General features: G+C 33.3%; 1 protein-coding gene across 1 annotated transcript; it reads right to left on the bottom strand.

Moving 5' to 3' along the window:
* Positions 1-325: 325 nt before the first annotated feature.
* Positions 326-11,971, bottom strand: LOC128233091 (uncharacterized). The gene is made up of 4 exons (XM_052946975.1): positions 11,786-11,971; positions 2,209-2,487; positions 1,853-1,894; positions 326-1,302 (listed from the first exon to the last, which is right to left on the bottom strand). Exons 2-4 carry the CDS (start codon positions 2,468-2,470, stop codon positions 1,172-1,174), a joined length of 435 nt encoding a protein of 144 aa, XP_052802935.1. The 5' UTR covers positions 2,471-2,487; positions 11,786-11,971; the 3' UTR covers positions 326-1,171.
* Positions 11,972-18,909: the final 6,938 nt, after the last annotated feature.

The following is an 18,909-nucleotide window of genomic DNA, read 5'->3' as shown; positions in this document are numbered from 1 at the left end:
AGAAAGGCTTCACACACCAATAGTAGAAGCGATCGAAAACCCACCATGCACGAGTGTTGTCCTCTACGATATACTATCCTTATATACCGGTCTATCAATTCTCATTCTAGAGTTTGCAAGTTTGCAAGTTAACGCACTTAAGTGATGATCAACTGACACCTCGAATAACTGTTAAGTCTAGTTCACCACGACATATTTGTTAAAACTTAATGCACTGCAGGGGGCGTTTCAATAAAGATCTTAGTCGATTTTAGTCATAAATTGAAAGTGTTTTAATGCCATTGTTTCATTATTTTGCTACAAATTTGTGTGAATTGAACTTTAGCCAACATTGAAAATGATTACGAAGTTCAAGAAATACATAAATGGATGTACTGCCATTATGACGTGATTACAGAGTTAAGATCTTTGAAGTGACGTCTTAGATGCTGCATTACAACGACCGCCTAGTGCATTAAACAAAACGTATTACACACAAGACGTTTTTAATATTTTTTGCAACTAAATTTAACTTTTATCGGTAAGAAGGCATTTTATATACCATTGTCTCATTATGTATTCGTCGATGACGAACATTTACTCGACTTCCGTTAAAAAAGATAATGCTGTTTTAATTTAGATTTAGTTTGTCCATTTACATTTTTGAACATTTACTAACACGATGAGACCAAGAAAATGTAGCTCTAAAAATTGATAATTAACTGTCGAACGTGATATCTGAGTTTATTACATAAAAACTGTACACTTCTATTGTTCTTTTTTTGTGTTTAATGTGTCCTTTGTTTGCCATTTCAAGCAAATCAACGGTCAGCTACTGTTACACTACATTGCTGGGATTGTTTTGTATCATATTCAGACAGTTTGCGAATGTCTTGGTAGAACAAACACATGTTTATACTTTGTTGTCAGCAATATTGCTGATCTGTCCTAAATAATTATACACTTTTTTACATTTTTTTAAATTTAAAGCAGTATTGAGATCTGAGCGCGCGATTGACGTAATTCCTACCACTATATGTTGTTTGACGACCGTCTTGCGCTAAGTCCTTTAAATAATGTCGATACTATTTGGACGAACAGTGAAGGAAATTGCAATGGAAAGTTTAATGTTGCCACATCTGAATATTTCTTGATAGTGTTGTCGTTGTTGTTGGCGTTAGCATCTAGCGATCTAGCGTCGTTTGCGACCGGCCTTAAGTAGAAGGTTCTGGAGATTGCCGAAACTGCTATCCATGGACATGAAACGGGGCTTAGAGTTCAGAGAGGCAAACATTCGGTCCATGTTGTCCATTCCCATAAAGTCTGTAAAACGAAATAATGTTATGCATTTTCTTGTTTGTTGAAGTAACTGACCATATTTTGATAAATACCGAATACGTCGGTGCTGGTGGCATCGAATGTGTATATATAACAACTGTCGTCAAACAACCGAAAATAAGACAAAAGCTGATTGATAAACGAAAAACAATGTACTAGCAATGGATATAAATTAACGCATTATTTATTGCTATCATATCTTAAAGCATTGACATAACTAAGGAGTGGAGTAGAAGGAACACCTCACTGCTCAAATGTGTACTTTATTCTGCTTTTAAAAGACTTTTCAAAGATCACGTACATGTGTATGTTTAAGTAATAGTCTTTTAAAATAAGCAGCGAAGTTCTAAAAGTTTAAATTAGTATTGCAAGATTCAAATTGAAATATTTGCATTTGTTTGCCTGTTCTATTTAAAAAGCAAAATGGCGAAAATGCGAAAACGCTACATAGTAGTATTTCGACCCGAAATAAACAATGCAGAATCACATTTTTGAAGTCTTATTCTTAGGAAATCAATAAATGTAAGCAACTTACTTTTTCTTTTTTGTCTATTAGCGTTCTGGTCAGTTGAATGATCTGAAAACGATATAAAGTAAATCATTATAGAAAACTCAATGCTGAAAGTCATTCAGAACCTTTTTGTTTCCTTTCTAGATTATTTCAAAACTGATTTAGATCTACTAGATTGGTGTCATTCTAACAATAGATTATGTTTTGAAAGAAAAGAAAAATATATGTTTCAATCCACTTTTGTTTAAGTGTTTTTAATGAATGGTATCGTAATAATTTTACTCAGCATTCCGTTCCCATACAACCTTGTCAATCCAAGACAGAAATAGCATGCAAAACGATACTAAACGCATTGAAAGTGAACAAACAATAATACAAACCTGCTAAATAACCATACGGCTGCAACATTTCACTATCAGAATGTCGACTATCTAACTTTTTTTTAAAGTCCATTTCAAGTGAAGGAAAGATATATGAATCCCACAAATTCCGGAAGAGTTCAATGTCGAGTTCGTGTGAGCCCTGTGTACTATCCAATGAGGTCTGTGCTGACATCACTGCCACCAGAGCAACAATGACGAGGCACGTGTAAACATTCAGCCGCAAGCGGGCGCCGAGGTCCTGACTTAGTCTTGTGAGCATCACTACTGTCCGGTAATCTGCAAGTCCAAATTAAGGCGCATATATAAAAATGTCATTTCTATGTTTAATCAGTTTGATATTATTTTAACACTTTAAACTACCAGTAATATGAGTCTTGCTGTGACACATTTGACAACTACTTTATTGCCTTACAGAGTATGTTGGATAGTGTTTTTTTTGTTTTCGTTTACACAAAAAATTCCATATTGAAAGATGATACGTAGGCAGAGCTTTACTATCGTGCTGATTATTAAAACGCTTTTCATCGATAACTATGCAAAGTATTAAACGGAACATGGTATAAAACATTAAGTTCAACGCTACCCTCGTGATTGAAAGTATTCACCCGCGAAAATTTCAATTACTTGGGTTGTAAGTCCAGTGAATATTTGTAAAACGAAAGAGCAAATAGTATTGTATTAGTCATCTATCATCCATCACGACAAACACGTTTAACCAATTCCGAGGAATTGCATAGTATTATACTGTAATTTTGGCATGGCATAAAGCAGTTATACAGACAATAATATAAAATCTAGTACTCTTTCCATATTTAAAAACAATCATAGATTAATGGTCGGCTTGCATTCCTTCATCTGGCACGATGTATGTATTAGTCAGTTTATATTTATAACGTAGTATGATATTCAATATAATAATATACTATAATAAGAAGTGCATAAGAATTGTAATTTTGGACTCAATTCGTATCGACAAGAGAAATATCGCTGCAAAAATTTTACTGCACATGTACATATACTTAATGTTCAATCCGAAGTTTTAAAATCTCTTTTTGTATACTAAGAACTAGCTTTGCTCAAAACACAGCGGAACATTGGTTAACATGTGTCGAATATGATCTCCTCTCAAATATTAAACATTATTCTGAATGTGAATTTATCATTTTAAATCGGACCTTATTTTAAAAAGAAAAAAAAACAAAAAGAAAAATATAGTTTTTTTCAAAATGGACTTCCCATATGTATAAAAACTTTCAGGATATCGCAGTTAGAACACACTATAGTAGGTTGTAAAACAAATTGTAAGTAATTGCATATCTTGTAAAAAATCGCATGCATGAAAAGAGCCCTTTCAATCCCGATAAGTTAGATACAAAACTATATACATATTCCGAATAACATTGAATGATATTGCAGACATTCAGAAAAAATACTTTGTTTAACAATTATAACAATAATACAATAATTAGCACAATACAAAAGGAACATCACGTTTGTCGCGCCTTCAGCCTCCCAACACATTCAGCGCTTTCATTTATCAATGCATTGATAATGAAACACATGTGAATCCATCAATAGACAATCATATCATGACAGATGCCAACAGAGCAAAAGTGTCCATTGTGTCAAATGCTATTTATAGATAACATAATCAGCGAAATTGTTCAGGTGTTTCATATAATACACGGTCATGACAATATGTAACATGAATATTCCAAAGTGCTATAGAAGGTTTATCCGATCACATACGTGCCATTTTTCAATTTGTAAGTATGAGTATTTCTATACCTTTGAAAAGATCAATGCTGACAAAGCAACTTACATATATTGATGTTGTTTTTGTGATTGAAAGCAGTTTCTTAATCATTGCCATTCAAACGTATTTGAATTCAGTAATCATCAAACTATCCTTATTCATGACTTGGGTTTAATATCTCGACATGAAGAACCATGAAGTCATACTTTTGTTTAATATGCATATTTAAAGCCCTTGTTCTCCCGTTTAATTGTCCTTATTCATTTGCGGTTCCTAATACCCGACGATAAGCCTTTGTTATATTTGTTGATGTCGTGCCTTTCAGTGCTATCTGAGGCGGATGATCTTATTTCTTTGACTTTAAATATTACACGTATTGGAGATTGTAAAACATTCACCAGTCAATCCGTTCAATATCGCCAAGATGTCATTTGAATACTTGCTTATAGGATAGTTTAACTATTTTATACCATTGAACAGGGAATTTTCCTGTTTTCACAATGTCATAAACTTGATTTTTAAATAAATTATTGAACAGGAAAAATGCGGATACAAACAAACCTCCAATGCATCAACACAGCAGTCTTTCATTTAGACTGCGCACTCTTTGTCAATCGACATTAACGTTCCCATCCAGTAACGTGACAACCTCACATATGGTCTCAATAAAGTTAATATAGGCAGATATCTCACAGTGTTTTTATTCCTTCAACTCCTATGTGCAAGAACAAAGCCAAGGTAAAATGAATAGTTCGTAATCCCAGTACACTTTTATTTAAAGCATTCTGCTTTGCCTTTTAATTGTTTTGCCAAACTGCTACCATAATATCCGGTCTTGTATGAATATATTCATAAACATGTGTAAACAATTAAGGTTCTAAGGATCTTCGACAGTGTTCCACTTGGCATTGCAGTCAATGAACAGTTTCAATGAAGCCAAGTCAGATATTTTCATACAATAGCAGGAATGCAAATAAATTACATGGTTATACCGGGTATTACTTTTGTAACGGTAATGTCAACGGAATGGACTAAATTACCTAATCAGTATAAACTGCCATGCAATGACAGAGAAGTATGTTTTATACGCTCATAGAAGACAAACGGATGTGTTTAATTCAGTTTTATGTTATCATCCCTAGCAAATCAAAAAATGAAAGTAAACAATTAGGAAATATTTGTGCAAAACTATTTGTAAAACAACATTACAGCAAGTAAGCTAGGGTAAGTATAAAATATCTCGTGTGCTAAAACAATGGCTTTAGTGTATTAAAGAGTTTAAAAGGCGTTTCAATATCCTGTACCTACCTTATTTTATGAGTGGCCGCCATCGGTAAGTCTACGTCGTAGTGGGGCGATAATTGATTGTTTGTTTATATACTTTTTTAGGAGTTTACTGCTCGATTTTTTACATAATATTATACTGTTGGCAATTTAAATTCGTTCAAATGATGATAAGGAGCTTTTACTTTTCCACAACTCTTCGTAGGGGATGTAATTTTATTATCGTTTACATACACATTAATATACAACTACTCTGTCAGCAAGGATTTAAACGTGTTAATCTGACCTTCGAACTTTTATTCGGTAAAAAAATATACAATATGGCAGGTAAGATACTTGTTTTTGAAAGTGGTGAAATTGCAAATACATTATAACATAAAACAATAACATTTCAGATACAACTTTTGAGAAACAAAAATCGTATGAGCTTAAAATGTTTTCATGAAATAAGACTATACAAGACCACATCGAGGAAAATAACTTATATATGTATATTGTAGCGAACAAATACAATACGGTCAAAAAAGAGCCCAAAATGTAATACACCTTGGGTAACAGTCCTATGACGGTTTCGGTTTATAAAAGTGTTTAAAATTAACAACTATTCGAAAATATATGAATAAAGCTGAATGAAATACCAAGCTAAACAGGTGATGAAAAGAACCACTCCTGAATTAAAGTCAATCAATATAACATGAAAAGAACGATACGTGAAATATGCACGTACGACATGCTTACACATGTATATGCTTGACTCATTGTTATCATGAACGAGAATATGACAATAACATAATTATTGTTATAGTGCCTTATGCATAAGGTACTACAGGAAGAGGCCAATGAGGAGCTAGCAGCCAAGTATTCTACAGTGATTACGTTTATTGACGCAATATTCAACAACCGAATGCAAAGAGATATTAAAAATAGACAAATTACTCCCAAAATGAGTATAAACAAGCAATTATAACCAGCAAACCTGTTCAATCAGTGTATAAACGGAAAACTTGTGCGAATGTGAGTTGTGTTGTGGGTGGACCGAGGGAAAACTTGACAGGCGATTTTCCGGCCTCAATTTTCATCTCATTCAATTTCATCACTATCGTCATTTAATCGCAAACTAAAGCATTTTTTCATTTTCAAATGTGTAAGGTTTCTCTCAAAGTCGTAAATGACATTAACTAGAACAGAAACGCCTCTAAATCACACGGTTTTCGATTTGTTCATAAAATTATATAGAATGAATTTGCGTATTTTTATTATTTTATTTTACATTACTTATGCCGATAAAAACATGTGTGTATTAACTGACTGTCTTCAAAGTTCTCACTGTAATCAACAGATTACCTCTCCCAAGAAATATTTGGGCCGATATTACTCTTAAATGGCGTTTATTTTCTTGCACAGTAGACGTATTTTGCACATCATGGGTTCCAATTCACCTCCAGGGTATGTAGCAGCAAATGATGTGTTGACATTATGAAATACTGTGTTGTTGTTAGCTACAGTCGTCAGAAAAAAAGCAAAAATAGATGAAAATAATGAAAGCAATTATTTCGAGAATAACTTCTTATACATAATGTACTACATTGATATTCTTACGCACATTATTAAAATTATTTGGGCAAATGCACTGAACAATATCGATAAAATGGTGTTTGTTTATAAAAACTGAAAGACCCAGATTTCGGATGAATTTCTTTTTTCTCGATATAAAACAAGTGTCTTAAGTGCAAACGGGTGTCCTTACTGAAAACAGAAATGATGCAGGTAAGTTTGTAAACCATTCTAGGATTTGGAAAAACATACGAAATTATGATGGGTGTCCAATACGCAAACTCCGATTTAATTATACCAGTGATGCAAAAAGCAGTTCTAATTCGCCGATGGAGGAAAGGTAAAACGATAAGACTTGGCAAAGAAATGTGAGAACTAATTACAATGTTTTCAGCCTTATAAGCCCTTCTGCTTCTTTTACAAAGCATAAAACAAATTAGAACATAAATATGATTTATTTGGAAGCAAACATAGAAGTCTCGTCCATACAAATAATTTAACACAAAATACAAATTATTAAAAACAAACATAGTCAGAAGCTTTAAGAATAAATGTTCAAAGGATCTTTAACGCTACACAGACCGCAAATATGTGTTGACTGCCCTTTGAACAAATGAAATAATGGCTGTCACGAGTTATCGAGTTTAGATTAATGGTAAAGAATATGTCGTTTACTTTTTCACACGTTTCAAGTTTAGTGCGTTAAAATCAATGAGTGATATTTTCGCTTTATTGTTGTTCATTCTTTTACCAGCGGTCTTTAATAGCTAGGAATTCAAGCTTTTGCGTTATATTTACATGGTGGACAGTTAAGATCTTAATTATCTATCTAACCCAATCCGGTGTTCTTCTTTCGACATTTAGATGATTGCCATCGCCCTTGTTATCGCACTTCGTCGCATTACGTACCTCATCGATTTAACCAAGTTCAGAAAACATGTATAACAATTGTTCATGTACATGTGCGGGTAAGTAAGTGTGGTCCAACTGTCAAAATACAGCAGTTAAAAGTGCCATAACGGCTGGGTTTATCTACCAAATAATGACCAACAATGCTACGCTAACGACACAAGGTTAGCGCAAAAAAACATTTGTAGCATTGTCTTTATGCTGTGGAAAAACGATTCTCACAAAGAGATTCAGAAATATGTATTAAGTGTTAAACTTAACTTAAGTGATCGGGTCACCTTCTGAATAAGTCTAGCAATTAAATTTCTCAAAAAGCCCCCCAAAATGTGATTTGCATAAAAGTCCGTAAATAATTTGCATGTCTGAAAAAAAATCGCAAAATTGTAGATATACTGTGAACATATTCGATGTATTTGAGATTTCAATAAGCGTATACCTAAGAGCAAAACGTTTCATTTCCGGATGGCCCAGAATAACAATGGATGGAAAAGAGTTCAAAGCACGTACCATTCGCATCACTTAACTTTTAAAATCAAACTCATTTTTGCTGCTTTTTTGTGCTTGCATCGATATAGCATAATGTGGATATGGTTCACAACAAGTCAGACGTTAATGCGTGTCCCCTGTCTCTTTAAGCAATAAAACAATGTATACAGAATAAATATACATTGTTTCGAAATGGCATATATCTGTGAAGAATGAAAATCAGTCTTGCATTATAAATTGCACCAAAACAGTCTATACCGACTGTTGATCCAACTAGATTTGCTCGACTCTTTTGACGGGTACACGGTGTGATGAAGAACGGTCACTGCTGAGCCAACTAGTTTTGCTCGACTTTTTAGACGGATACTTTGTGTTATAAAGTAAGATCAATAACATGTCAAGGAAAAAATGCAGTTCTGGTGATCTAACACGTCAACACGGATTGGCTTCAGATTTTGTGTCGAGAGAAAGACGCCTCTTTCACTGAACAACGGTTGTTGTTAAGGACATACATGTAAACAAAGTAATTTTTCATGCTAAATATTTTATTGAAATAATATGTAACGTAATGACGCAAGGAAAATTAATATGTATCGATAACAACTACTAACAAAGACATTTTTCACGCCAAAAGTACTGAATCAAACACTTTTGCGATAGCCGTGCTTTTAGAGAAGGTGTGTATTGCGAAAATTAAAAAGCGCTAGTTTCTTTTGTATAAAACGCCAATGGATAGATACCAAGAGTTCGGGAGTGTAAATAGGATCACTTGCTTGCCTAGTTAATTGTTATTGTTGGGAAATGTTATGAAATATTTATGAATGGAAGTTAGCTATCACACCTGATGCAGTCTCACTCTCTTTTAATTATGGATATATTGATCCCGTAGTAGTCTTGAACTTACGTTACAGCGAAATGACAAAAACATATGAGATTACACTTATACATGGTTTGTTGTTTCTGTTATGTATTGGGGTTAATAGGAGTTTATCCTTTCACAGTCCATTTTGTCCATTTGTCCTTGTTTGAAATTTGTTAAGAGTGAATTTCGAAGAAGGGATTGTTTGTATATCCTTGCAGGTGCATCTTTTCCTTTCAAGTAATCTGAATGCAAATATCAAAGATGACGTCAGTGTTAAAAATTACTTTCAGTCATGATTTTATCATTTCTATCTGCAAAATGAACATATGACTGGGCACTGCGGAAATTATCGTCAGAAGAAGAAAATGTCCGTAATAGGAAAATACCAATTGTGACGGGGAGTTTATTAAGTAATTCAAAAAAACATATCATGTTGTAAATTATGCCACCATTTAATGTTTCACTTAATAGATACGCCATTGCAGGCTACTTATACATTTTGTTTCAGATAAACGTTATATATACCAGAGAAGGTACGTAGTATCAACTTTGTACCTTTGTGAATGTAGTGGTTAAAGCTCATTAATTAGTCTTATACTAAAAATAAAGCTAGTATTACAGAAAAAACAAATTTAACTTTAGTATTTATAGATTAACGAATTAAAATGCAAGACTTCACTTCACCATAGGACTATATTTGAAGAAGTTAGCCGTTTTTATATATAGTTTATCTGAAAAATGGCGAATTTGTATTTGAATCTGGCGCAACGTTTTATTTGCGCATTCATTTCCTTGTAATTCAAAGTGCAAACTGATTAAAAACCTTTTAATTGTAATTGTTTTTTTATTAGGAAATGCAAGAAAACTGTAATTCCGGCGATTTTAAGACTCTTAGTGTGGAGAAAATAAACGGTTGGTCAGACTCGAATACAATATGATAAAATGACTAGTTAAACTAGTCAACTACTCGTGTACATTGTGGTCACAGGGATTAAACTTGTCCCAATTTCTCGAAACATCTGAAGGTAGATATATTGAAAGGATAAAGCTAAACTCGTTTTAGTTACGGTATGAATTGAGTAATATATACATTCGGAAACGATTTTGGACCTAATCTCTATGGTAATTACGACACACTATCTTTTTGTAACTAAAACAAATAAGAAAGGTATTCGGCTTAATTAAAGAAGCTACTTGTTACGCTATTGGAAGTCAATACGGTTTGAAACTGGAAGAATTTACAGCCTTAAGCTTTTCTGAACATTCACTTTCTTGTTACGGTAAGATTTGTGAATCATTTTCCTAAACGATTTTGGATTTCAAAAGGAAATAATCTTTATGATAATCACCACAAACTTATTATTAGTTGCTAAAATAAAGATAAAGAAAGAAATTTGGCTTAATTAAATAGGCGTGTCTCGCTTGTCGCAGAAAATACTGTGAAAAACTGGGCCGTAGTTATTTGTCTAATATTGAATATCAGAACTGGACGAGCAATCGGACATTTTTACATCTTTACGGCATTTGTGTCATTGTACTTTAAGCCCATGTCAATGTAAGTACCTGTTACAAGATTGTCTATGTTCTGATTTTCTCCGAAGGAAACGTTGACATGAGGCAATTACATTTGATTATTTACAGGTTGGGGCTCTTTTGTTGGGGTAGTCCTAAGACAGCGGCGAACACTATCCCCGATAATGTTTTTAATTTGTTTTAAAAAACAAGTCGGTAGTGCCTTGTATTACATTATATAAACAGTGTTTTTAAACGCTTCTCAATTTTTTTTTCAAACGTTATTTACTGACTGCAGTGGAAACATACGATTTGTGAAGACTTTTGAGATCAGCGCACGTAGTAAATTAAGTTAATAATTCATTAAACAAATTTGATCTCTAGTTTGCTTTCATATCGAATCATAGCCATTCAGTGATGGCCAGTCAGTTTGAAGTGCATAAGGGCTTGGATAGACGTACCGGGTTCATGTTGCATTCTGGGCGTATGCGTCTTGAAGTTTAATACTGTGATATCGACCCATGAAAATCACCTCTGCAGAAATGTTTTAGTTCAGCTGTATGTATGTTGTAAAACTGACAAAGAACTAGTTCGACGAAAAATCACCTTATATATTATCATCCAACATGTCTCTACCTTGTAAAAATAAATTAATGAAAGCAATCGCGAATAGCCTATCGAAAGGCCTTCTTACATTACAAACAATGCAACTATTTTCGATACTCATTTTGTAAAAACGATATTTATCCGTTGTTTAGTTTAACAAGTGAGTACAACATCAAATTAATATGTCGCGTTGATACGATGTTTCGCGATTGTGTGGCCTTCATTTGTACGGTAAACCAAAGTACCTGGACAAAACACTCTTGATTGTTTGTGGCTTGGTGACCACAAATTATATTCACATACTGTGAGGGTTGCATTTGGAATTTTGAAATATTTGAAGTTTAATGACTTTGTTGGTCTTGCGTCTTTCTGGTTGTGGTTAAGCTTTTTAATATACATTATGGAAATAAATGATTTAAAGCAAACAAGATATTGAAAATATGACTTCGAAAGTTCAGAAAGAGAATAACATAAATAAGAAACGTACTACTAGAATTGAAGAACTTCTAGAATATCACACTATTAAAGCTGTGTTCCTTTGCAAAACCTGTTTGAAAAAATAAAATAAATTATTTATTATAAACATTTTAGCAGAAAAAACTTACCTGATTTCGAAAAGGTATCCTTGATATGTCACTGTCTTCAGTAGGGTGATGCGAAAGCCGGAAGAGTCAATGTTCTTAGAATGGTCCTTGTGTGTCTTGCTCTGTTATTGCCAGGCATTTGGCGTGCTCTAACAAGACATGGCGATTCTGTGGCTTGTAAAGTCTAGCTTGTTACCGTGGTCTCCGTCTCGCTTTCAAGTGGCCGATTCTGGAAAACTGGTAGCCTTATAAAACAAATTTTAACCGGTTCTGTGAAGATGATGTATGACGTAGGCTAATTTGACAGTACAACATAACTGAAACCTTTTTGACATCCAGTTATTGCATTGATTAGTCCAAAAAAGGTTTAGCAGGATAACCTTGGAAATTAGTCTGCCGTGATGGAAATGAATCCAAAAATTAATTAAGACAAAGCACTTGAGACTGTGCATTCCTGCTCTGAAACATATTTCATTACATCTATGAACTTTTCATTTTCATCTCATGCATGATTTAAGGAAGTCATACACGAGTAGCATAATAAAAATGACACTGATGACATCCTATATGTTGTAACAGAAAAGGAAGGCATTCGCCTTGGCTTAATTTTATGCGCTTTTTATTAACAAACGTATTTTTATATAAATCGCGTCATTGTGGCGTGAGATTTTGAAATAAAATGATGTTTATAATGAACAAAGTATGGTAAACACTTGTGTAGGTTAACACTATCACTTCAATTGAGAATCATTATATCTCATTATAAAGTGATTTAACGCAAGTGCATTCACACCACCGAGTTTTGAAAATATTAATCTTCAAGTGCCAAATGAAGAACATAAACACTTATACAAAAAAATGAATTACAATGTTAACGCGCATTTAGTTTGATAACGAAAAAAATATACAGAATTTTTACTATAACGCCTTAAAACAGTACACACGAAAAAAATGTGCATGGCTGTGTTTAATCACTTGACCTTTCTAAGCTACGTGTGTCAAATACACTTTTTCATTTTGCAAAATGCTCGTGAAGTGAAATTATAACTTCAGGCATGCCAATTGATAGTTTTATTTTCACTAATAATAAAAACTTATCACTTTTAACACCACTCTCAGGTGCTAGTTTTTGCACAAATATCTGAAAACCACTGATTTAAGACTGCTGATCAGATCGCAGTTTTTGAAAAGTAATGATTTATGGCTAAACTCGTTACTAAACTTTAAAAATAATCATATTTTTTTAAATATAAATGTGAAAACTGCAACCTGAATTATTGTCAGCAGTCGTATATTACTAGTTTTCACGCATTTTCTCAAAAAATGGCCCATTCCAAAACAAAACAATAAAAAAATGTCAAAACGTTAAATCTGTGAGAGTGCAGCCTTTAAAATGTTTTTGTTTTGATTCCACTGTTTATCACCCTTAAATAGAAAAGAAATATTCATAAAAACAATGAGAAAAATGGTGTTCACAAAACTTGTTTACTGAAGAGAGTTGGTTAAAACTCTGTAAATACAGCTTCTTACAAAGGTAAGTGAAGCGCTTTGTGTTTGCCAATTTCCATGCATTTTCGTACATTAGAGTAATGATGCTGTGCGTTTGATTTATGATCCAAACCTCTGATGAATGAGAATGATTTCTATAAATTTACTCATAACCTTACCTTGATGTATTTTCGATTTTATAATGACTATTTTAAGTTTACAAAGTTTGTCTCATCGTTTTCTTGAACATTTCTTATTCATTCGGTTTATAAGCCGCTGTTTAAAAACTACTCCCACAAAAGAACGTCATATTGTAAAGAATAATCATGCACTTGCTTAATGTGATTTTTTTTTCTTCGGAGTGTACTAGATAAGGCAATCTAGTAACCGGTACTTAAATGGACATAGCGGCTTGGAATATTAAAGACACATAAAGACGTAAAGCTGTCCGATTGGTCGTCCAGTTCTGATATTCAATATTAGACTAATAACCACGGCCCAGTTTCCCACAGTAATTACTGCGACAAGCGTAACACGCCTATCTGATTAAAATTAATATGAAAAACTGCAGAGACAAGCCCTTAAGCCAAATGTTTAATCATAAACCTTGTTTAATGCCACAGAGAAATGTCAAAGACAAAGAACACCAAAACAAACAATTAAAAACAAGAGAACGTGGAACAACATCACAAAACTCCACAAAGAACACAGTTTATATATAGTATATCATGCCGAATGTTTTTCTTTATGATCTTGATTTTAGATACTAAAAATCAGTTTACCGTGATTATCATAATGAGTGTTTCCTTTTGAAATCCAAAATCGTTTAGGAATGTTAATATTTCTCATTTTATACCAACACAGGAAAGTCATAATAGCTTAATCCTGTTATTATGGACTTAATATTTTTCGGGAAACTGGTATGGTAAAATGGTAAAAATCCATTTCATAACTTCAAAGGGTTTCACTAAGTGGTAATAAAATCGCCAAATTTACAGTTTTCTTGTTTTATTAATAAAAGTCAATTAAAATAAAAAGGTTCTTAATCAAGTTGTACCCGGAAACGAATGCGGAAATTACAAATTGCACCAGATTCGAATACAAAATAAGACAATTTGAAAACGAAAGAGAGATAAACGACTTACTTCTTAACATATTTTTATGATGAATAAAGGTTTTGGAATTCGATCTGTTAATCTATAATATTCAGGTGGTTTTCTCTTTAAAACAGGACAAATCTTTTCGATGATTCTAGCTTTAGTCCGTTTAAGACTCGTGAATTAGAAGGTACCAGTGAATTCACAGAGGTACAATGTTGGTACCACGTACCTCCTCTGGTGTCTATAATATTCACCTGAAAATGAAAAATCTGGGTTGATAGAATGATACATGACAATACAAGACACACACACAGCTGTGTAACGCCAATTGAATGAATTGCCAAAAAGGGAGGCCTGACACCAAGAAACGGTCAAGAAATTTAATAATAACCTTGAAGTCGCGTATCTTTTAAGTTAATCATTCAAAGGATGCATCTTTTACAATATGTATTTTCGAATGTTTTAATAAACTCCCAGTTTCTATTTCTATGAACTATTTACTATGAAAGAAATTATTTTGTTCATATGTATGTTCTAAACAAGAGCAGTAGTTTAGTGGTATAGGTGTCTGTCTCTCACCAAAGAATTCTGATCCTATCCGTCTTGGCTTTACAGATGACCAAAACTGCTTTATTTCCTGGAAATTGTAATTGACCGTTTCACATAACAAAGTCTACCCGTCTTAACAATCGAGTAAAACCTGTTTGCAAAAAAGTGACCGTTGTTCATTACACAGTGTATCTTTTTAAACCATCGAGCTAAACCTGTTGGCTAAGCTGTCGGTATAGACCGTTTTGGTGCAATTAATTACACAAGACTGATTTTCATTCATCACAGATATTTGCCATTTCGCTGCAAAGTAGAGATACTCTATATAACATTGTTTTATTGCTAAAAGAGACAGGGGACAGACATAAACGTCTAGCATATTATGGAAAATATCCGCGTAATGCAATGCATTCAAAAATAATTGCAGCTATAAAAGAGCTCTTGCAAAAACAATTAAGCGAACAAGTAATTGATTTTGACAATCTTAAATTTCACCGTGTCAATAAAAGGTAAAAGCCGTATTCCTTACTGACTCATTATAGAGCGCTGTTATAGTTATAACATTTGTCATTGTATAGAACAAACTTTGATTTTGAACAATTTAAGCATTTACAGTTAAGCATAAACTTGTTTAACTCTCAAGAGAAATTATTTACTCTTTTTTTATTAGCAGACATAATATAATTGAGGTTTAAGAAGTGTTAACAAGTTTACATGTATTAAAAAGCTACTGATATAGAAATTCGATCATAACTGCTATTGTATACTTTATATGTTCTTTTTTGACTATGTTTAAATCGTTTTATCTGTATTCCTTAACAACCTTTTAACATGTATTACTGAAGCTTCCGAAATGGTGTATGGATGAAAAACGCTATAAATGTTTTAAGTCAAATATATCATTTAATATTATTCTCAATCACTTTTTTATCCCTGTTATAATATACCCAGTGTTTCATTACATTGAGTGAAATTGTGTTAATTCAACATTCTGTATTAAGTGTTATACAATATAACATTTTAATGCCAAAACACAATCATTTGGTGAATGGTTCATGTCAATTAGGATAAGAAACGCGATGTTTTAATCATATATTTTTTATAATATTTGTATTGTTCTGTGTACAAAGAAGTGGAAGGTCGTATAAGGCTGAAAACAGTGTAATTAATCCTCACTTGATTCGTCTAGCATGAACGTTATGCCCCATCCCCTTTCGAAAAAGAGGGGGTATATAGTTTAACACATGTCGGCTGGTCTGTCGGTTGATACAACGGTAGACCGAAGCGTAAGTAATAACTCGACAATTCCTGGTCCTATTGTCAGCAAACTTGACTTGAAGGTTGGGCCTGACCAGTCATTAACCCCTATTGACTTAAGGGGTCATCGGGTCAAAGGTCAAGGTCAGAGTAACCTTAAATGAGGAAAAATTGTCAAAGCTTGTCCGACGGTCACAGTGACCTTGATTGCGAAAAGTTTGTCCGAGTAATAACTTGACAATTTCTGCACCCAAACTTGACTTTGAGGTTGGGCCTGACCTGTAAATGACACCTATTGATATAAGGGGTCAAAGGTCAAGGTCACAGTGACATTGAACGCAAAAATCTTGTCTGATATAGCTAGACAATGCCTGCGCCCATTGCCCTCAAACTTGACATTTAGATTGGGTTGACCAGTAGACCCATATGGAACATTTTCTTATTCCCTGCTGCTAAGAGGATGCATGTTTATCTGCAAAGATCAGTCATAATCTGAACATGATTAAATACTGTACCTACTGTCCCCACACTTTGAATGGTCAAAATCTTTAACCTGCCTCAAAGGCATCCAACGTCAATGACAAATCAACTGTCATTTCGGTCCGTGCATATTTCATTCAATTGTCCAACTATTCTTGACAACATGACGGCCAAGGGGACATAATGTTGTTTTTTTACAAACATCTCTTGTTTTACATTTTTCATCGGCATATCGGAACTTTTGTATCATTTGTATAATTTACTAAGAGTTTGCGTGTTTGACACCCAAGAAATGATTATATTTGCGTTCGTTAATTCAAGCCTTAGAATGGATTACCATCGAAAGTGCATCATTTCTGTATGTCAGTAATTTCACAACAATGCATCCGTAATATCAGATGTCTGCAGAGGGTGACACAAAATCAGGTACATACGAGATGACTTAAGTAAATTACGGTATATTAAACGTGATGTATAGGTATATGTTTGAGGAAGTATTAGTTTAGGAACTCAAGTTAAAGTCATATGTGCACTTTAATGAACACATTATATTTTTCTTCGTAAATATATTTATTAGGTCAAAAAAATACATGATATACTAGATTATTAATACTAATGTTTTATGCATTCTTTGTTAAAAAAAATATGTTTGTAGCAAAACTTTACAGTGTGTATGCAACACCTGTTCTTGCGTATGGATGCCTTTTGCTTCTTAATATTTCGAAGGTGTATGTGTACCTACGATGTGCGAAATACGTGTATAATGCACAGAAACGAATCTTTTTAAAGCAATATTGAAAACAAGTTTTACCGAGGTGACCATTGATCGTGTTCGGTCTTCCAAAGAAAGTCGCAACTTGTTGGGATTCTTTGATTTTGAAACGAGCTATCCATTTGTTTAACCCATCAACCCATCATCTTTGTTATTCCCTTCTGAGAAAGAAAAATTACTTATGTTTAACAATCTAACGTAAATTCTTTCAAAATGACCTCATACTACATCGATATCTAAAAAGAAGAAATTTAACATTTGGAACGACGTCATGTGAATTTAATCATCATCTTAAGGATGAAATTACGGTTGAGATATTTGCTTGTTATTGTAATTTTAACACAATTAATATCCTATCAATGTGGCATCAGCAATTCACATTCGAAGAAACAATTATAATCACTTAATACGCACCCTTATTTTCAGTAAGCTGTATTATATAAACGTAAATAATTATTTTATGTCACAAAAAACTGGTTCAGCTTGTTTATGTAATTAAATCACAGTTTATGAAGTGACCAACGATGTATATTTGTACGGTCATTTTTACGGAAAATAGCATTTTGACTATTAAGCCTGTAATTGAGTTCACACACGTCCAATATAGTTGACAGTTTATAAAGGAAACGCCTGTTTAACGGTGTCTGAGCTTGTTGGATACTCGTTTCATGGAATGCTGCAAAAGGTGTGTTTTACGGAATGTAATATAGCCTTTCTAAAAGGAATGGGATATGCCACACCACTTATTTGGCCTGCACCACCTTATTATGCCTTTTGAACCATTGGCCTTTCACAGAACAATACCGATCTTTTCCAGATACGTTTTCGATGTAAAATAATCGTTTAAATAGGTTAGAATTAAGCAACAAAGTATCACTTCAAATGTAAAATTCATTCAATCCCCTAGTGTCTAAGCCGAACTTTACAGGAATACCAAAACGCACGTATTCACAAAACACACTTCATAAACAACATTGAAAATGTGTAGAACACAGCACATACTAATATCACATATCATTTAATAATAAATACTAAGTATGTTGTTAACGTTTATATTATCTCACATACGGTATTTTGTTTTGCTTTCATATGTTGAAATGCAATGAAAAGTTTTTAAAGTCATTTCAATCAGCCGAGAGTGGCAAAAGATAATCAAATAAAACAATACTAATAACGCCCTCATCAATTGCCTAGGAATATATAATATATATTAAATATTTTCAAGAAGAAGCAAACCTTCGACCTAAATTGGTAATTGGCTGTAATGGTAAGTGCAACGAGGTCAATGCAATTTTTGTTTCGATAATATTATAGAATATTGTATTGCCGTTTGGTCATTGGTTAATTGTTAATACTGTCCAATTCATGTGGTTTATATCACGTATAGCAATGCCAATCCAAGCTTTTTATTGAGTAACCTATAACAGAATTTCACAGCTTGGCTAACAGTGCGAGATAGGTGCGTTCTTGCGTCTATATAAGTCGATACAGAAGATTGG

This window comes from Mya arenaria, chromosome 4 (assembly GCF_026914265.1).
Source record: "Mya arenaria isolate MELC-2E11 chromosome 4, ASM2691426v1".
Taxonomy (NCBI): domain Eukaryota; kingdom Metazoa; phylum Mollusca; class Bivalvia; order Myida; family Myidae; genus Mya; species Mya arenaria.
Note: the sequence above shows the minus strand (reverse complement) of the source record. Positions and strands in the feature narration are given on the sequence as shown.

Coding starts and splice junctions, on each gene's coding strand:
- LOC128233091 (XM_052946975.1), bottom strand. CDS start 2,470: ATGCTCACAAGACTAAGTCAGGACCTCGGCGCCCGCTTGCGGCTGAAT. Junction 1,895..2,208: donor GCCGTATGGTTATTTAGCAG/GTTTGTATTATT, acceptor TATCGTTTTCAG/ATCATTCAACTGACCAGAAC. Junction 1,303..1,852: donor TAATAGACAAAAAAGAAAAA/GTAAGTTGCTTA, acceptor TTCGTTTTACAG/ACTTTATGGGAATGGACAAC.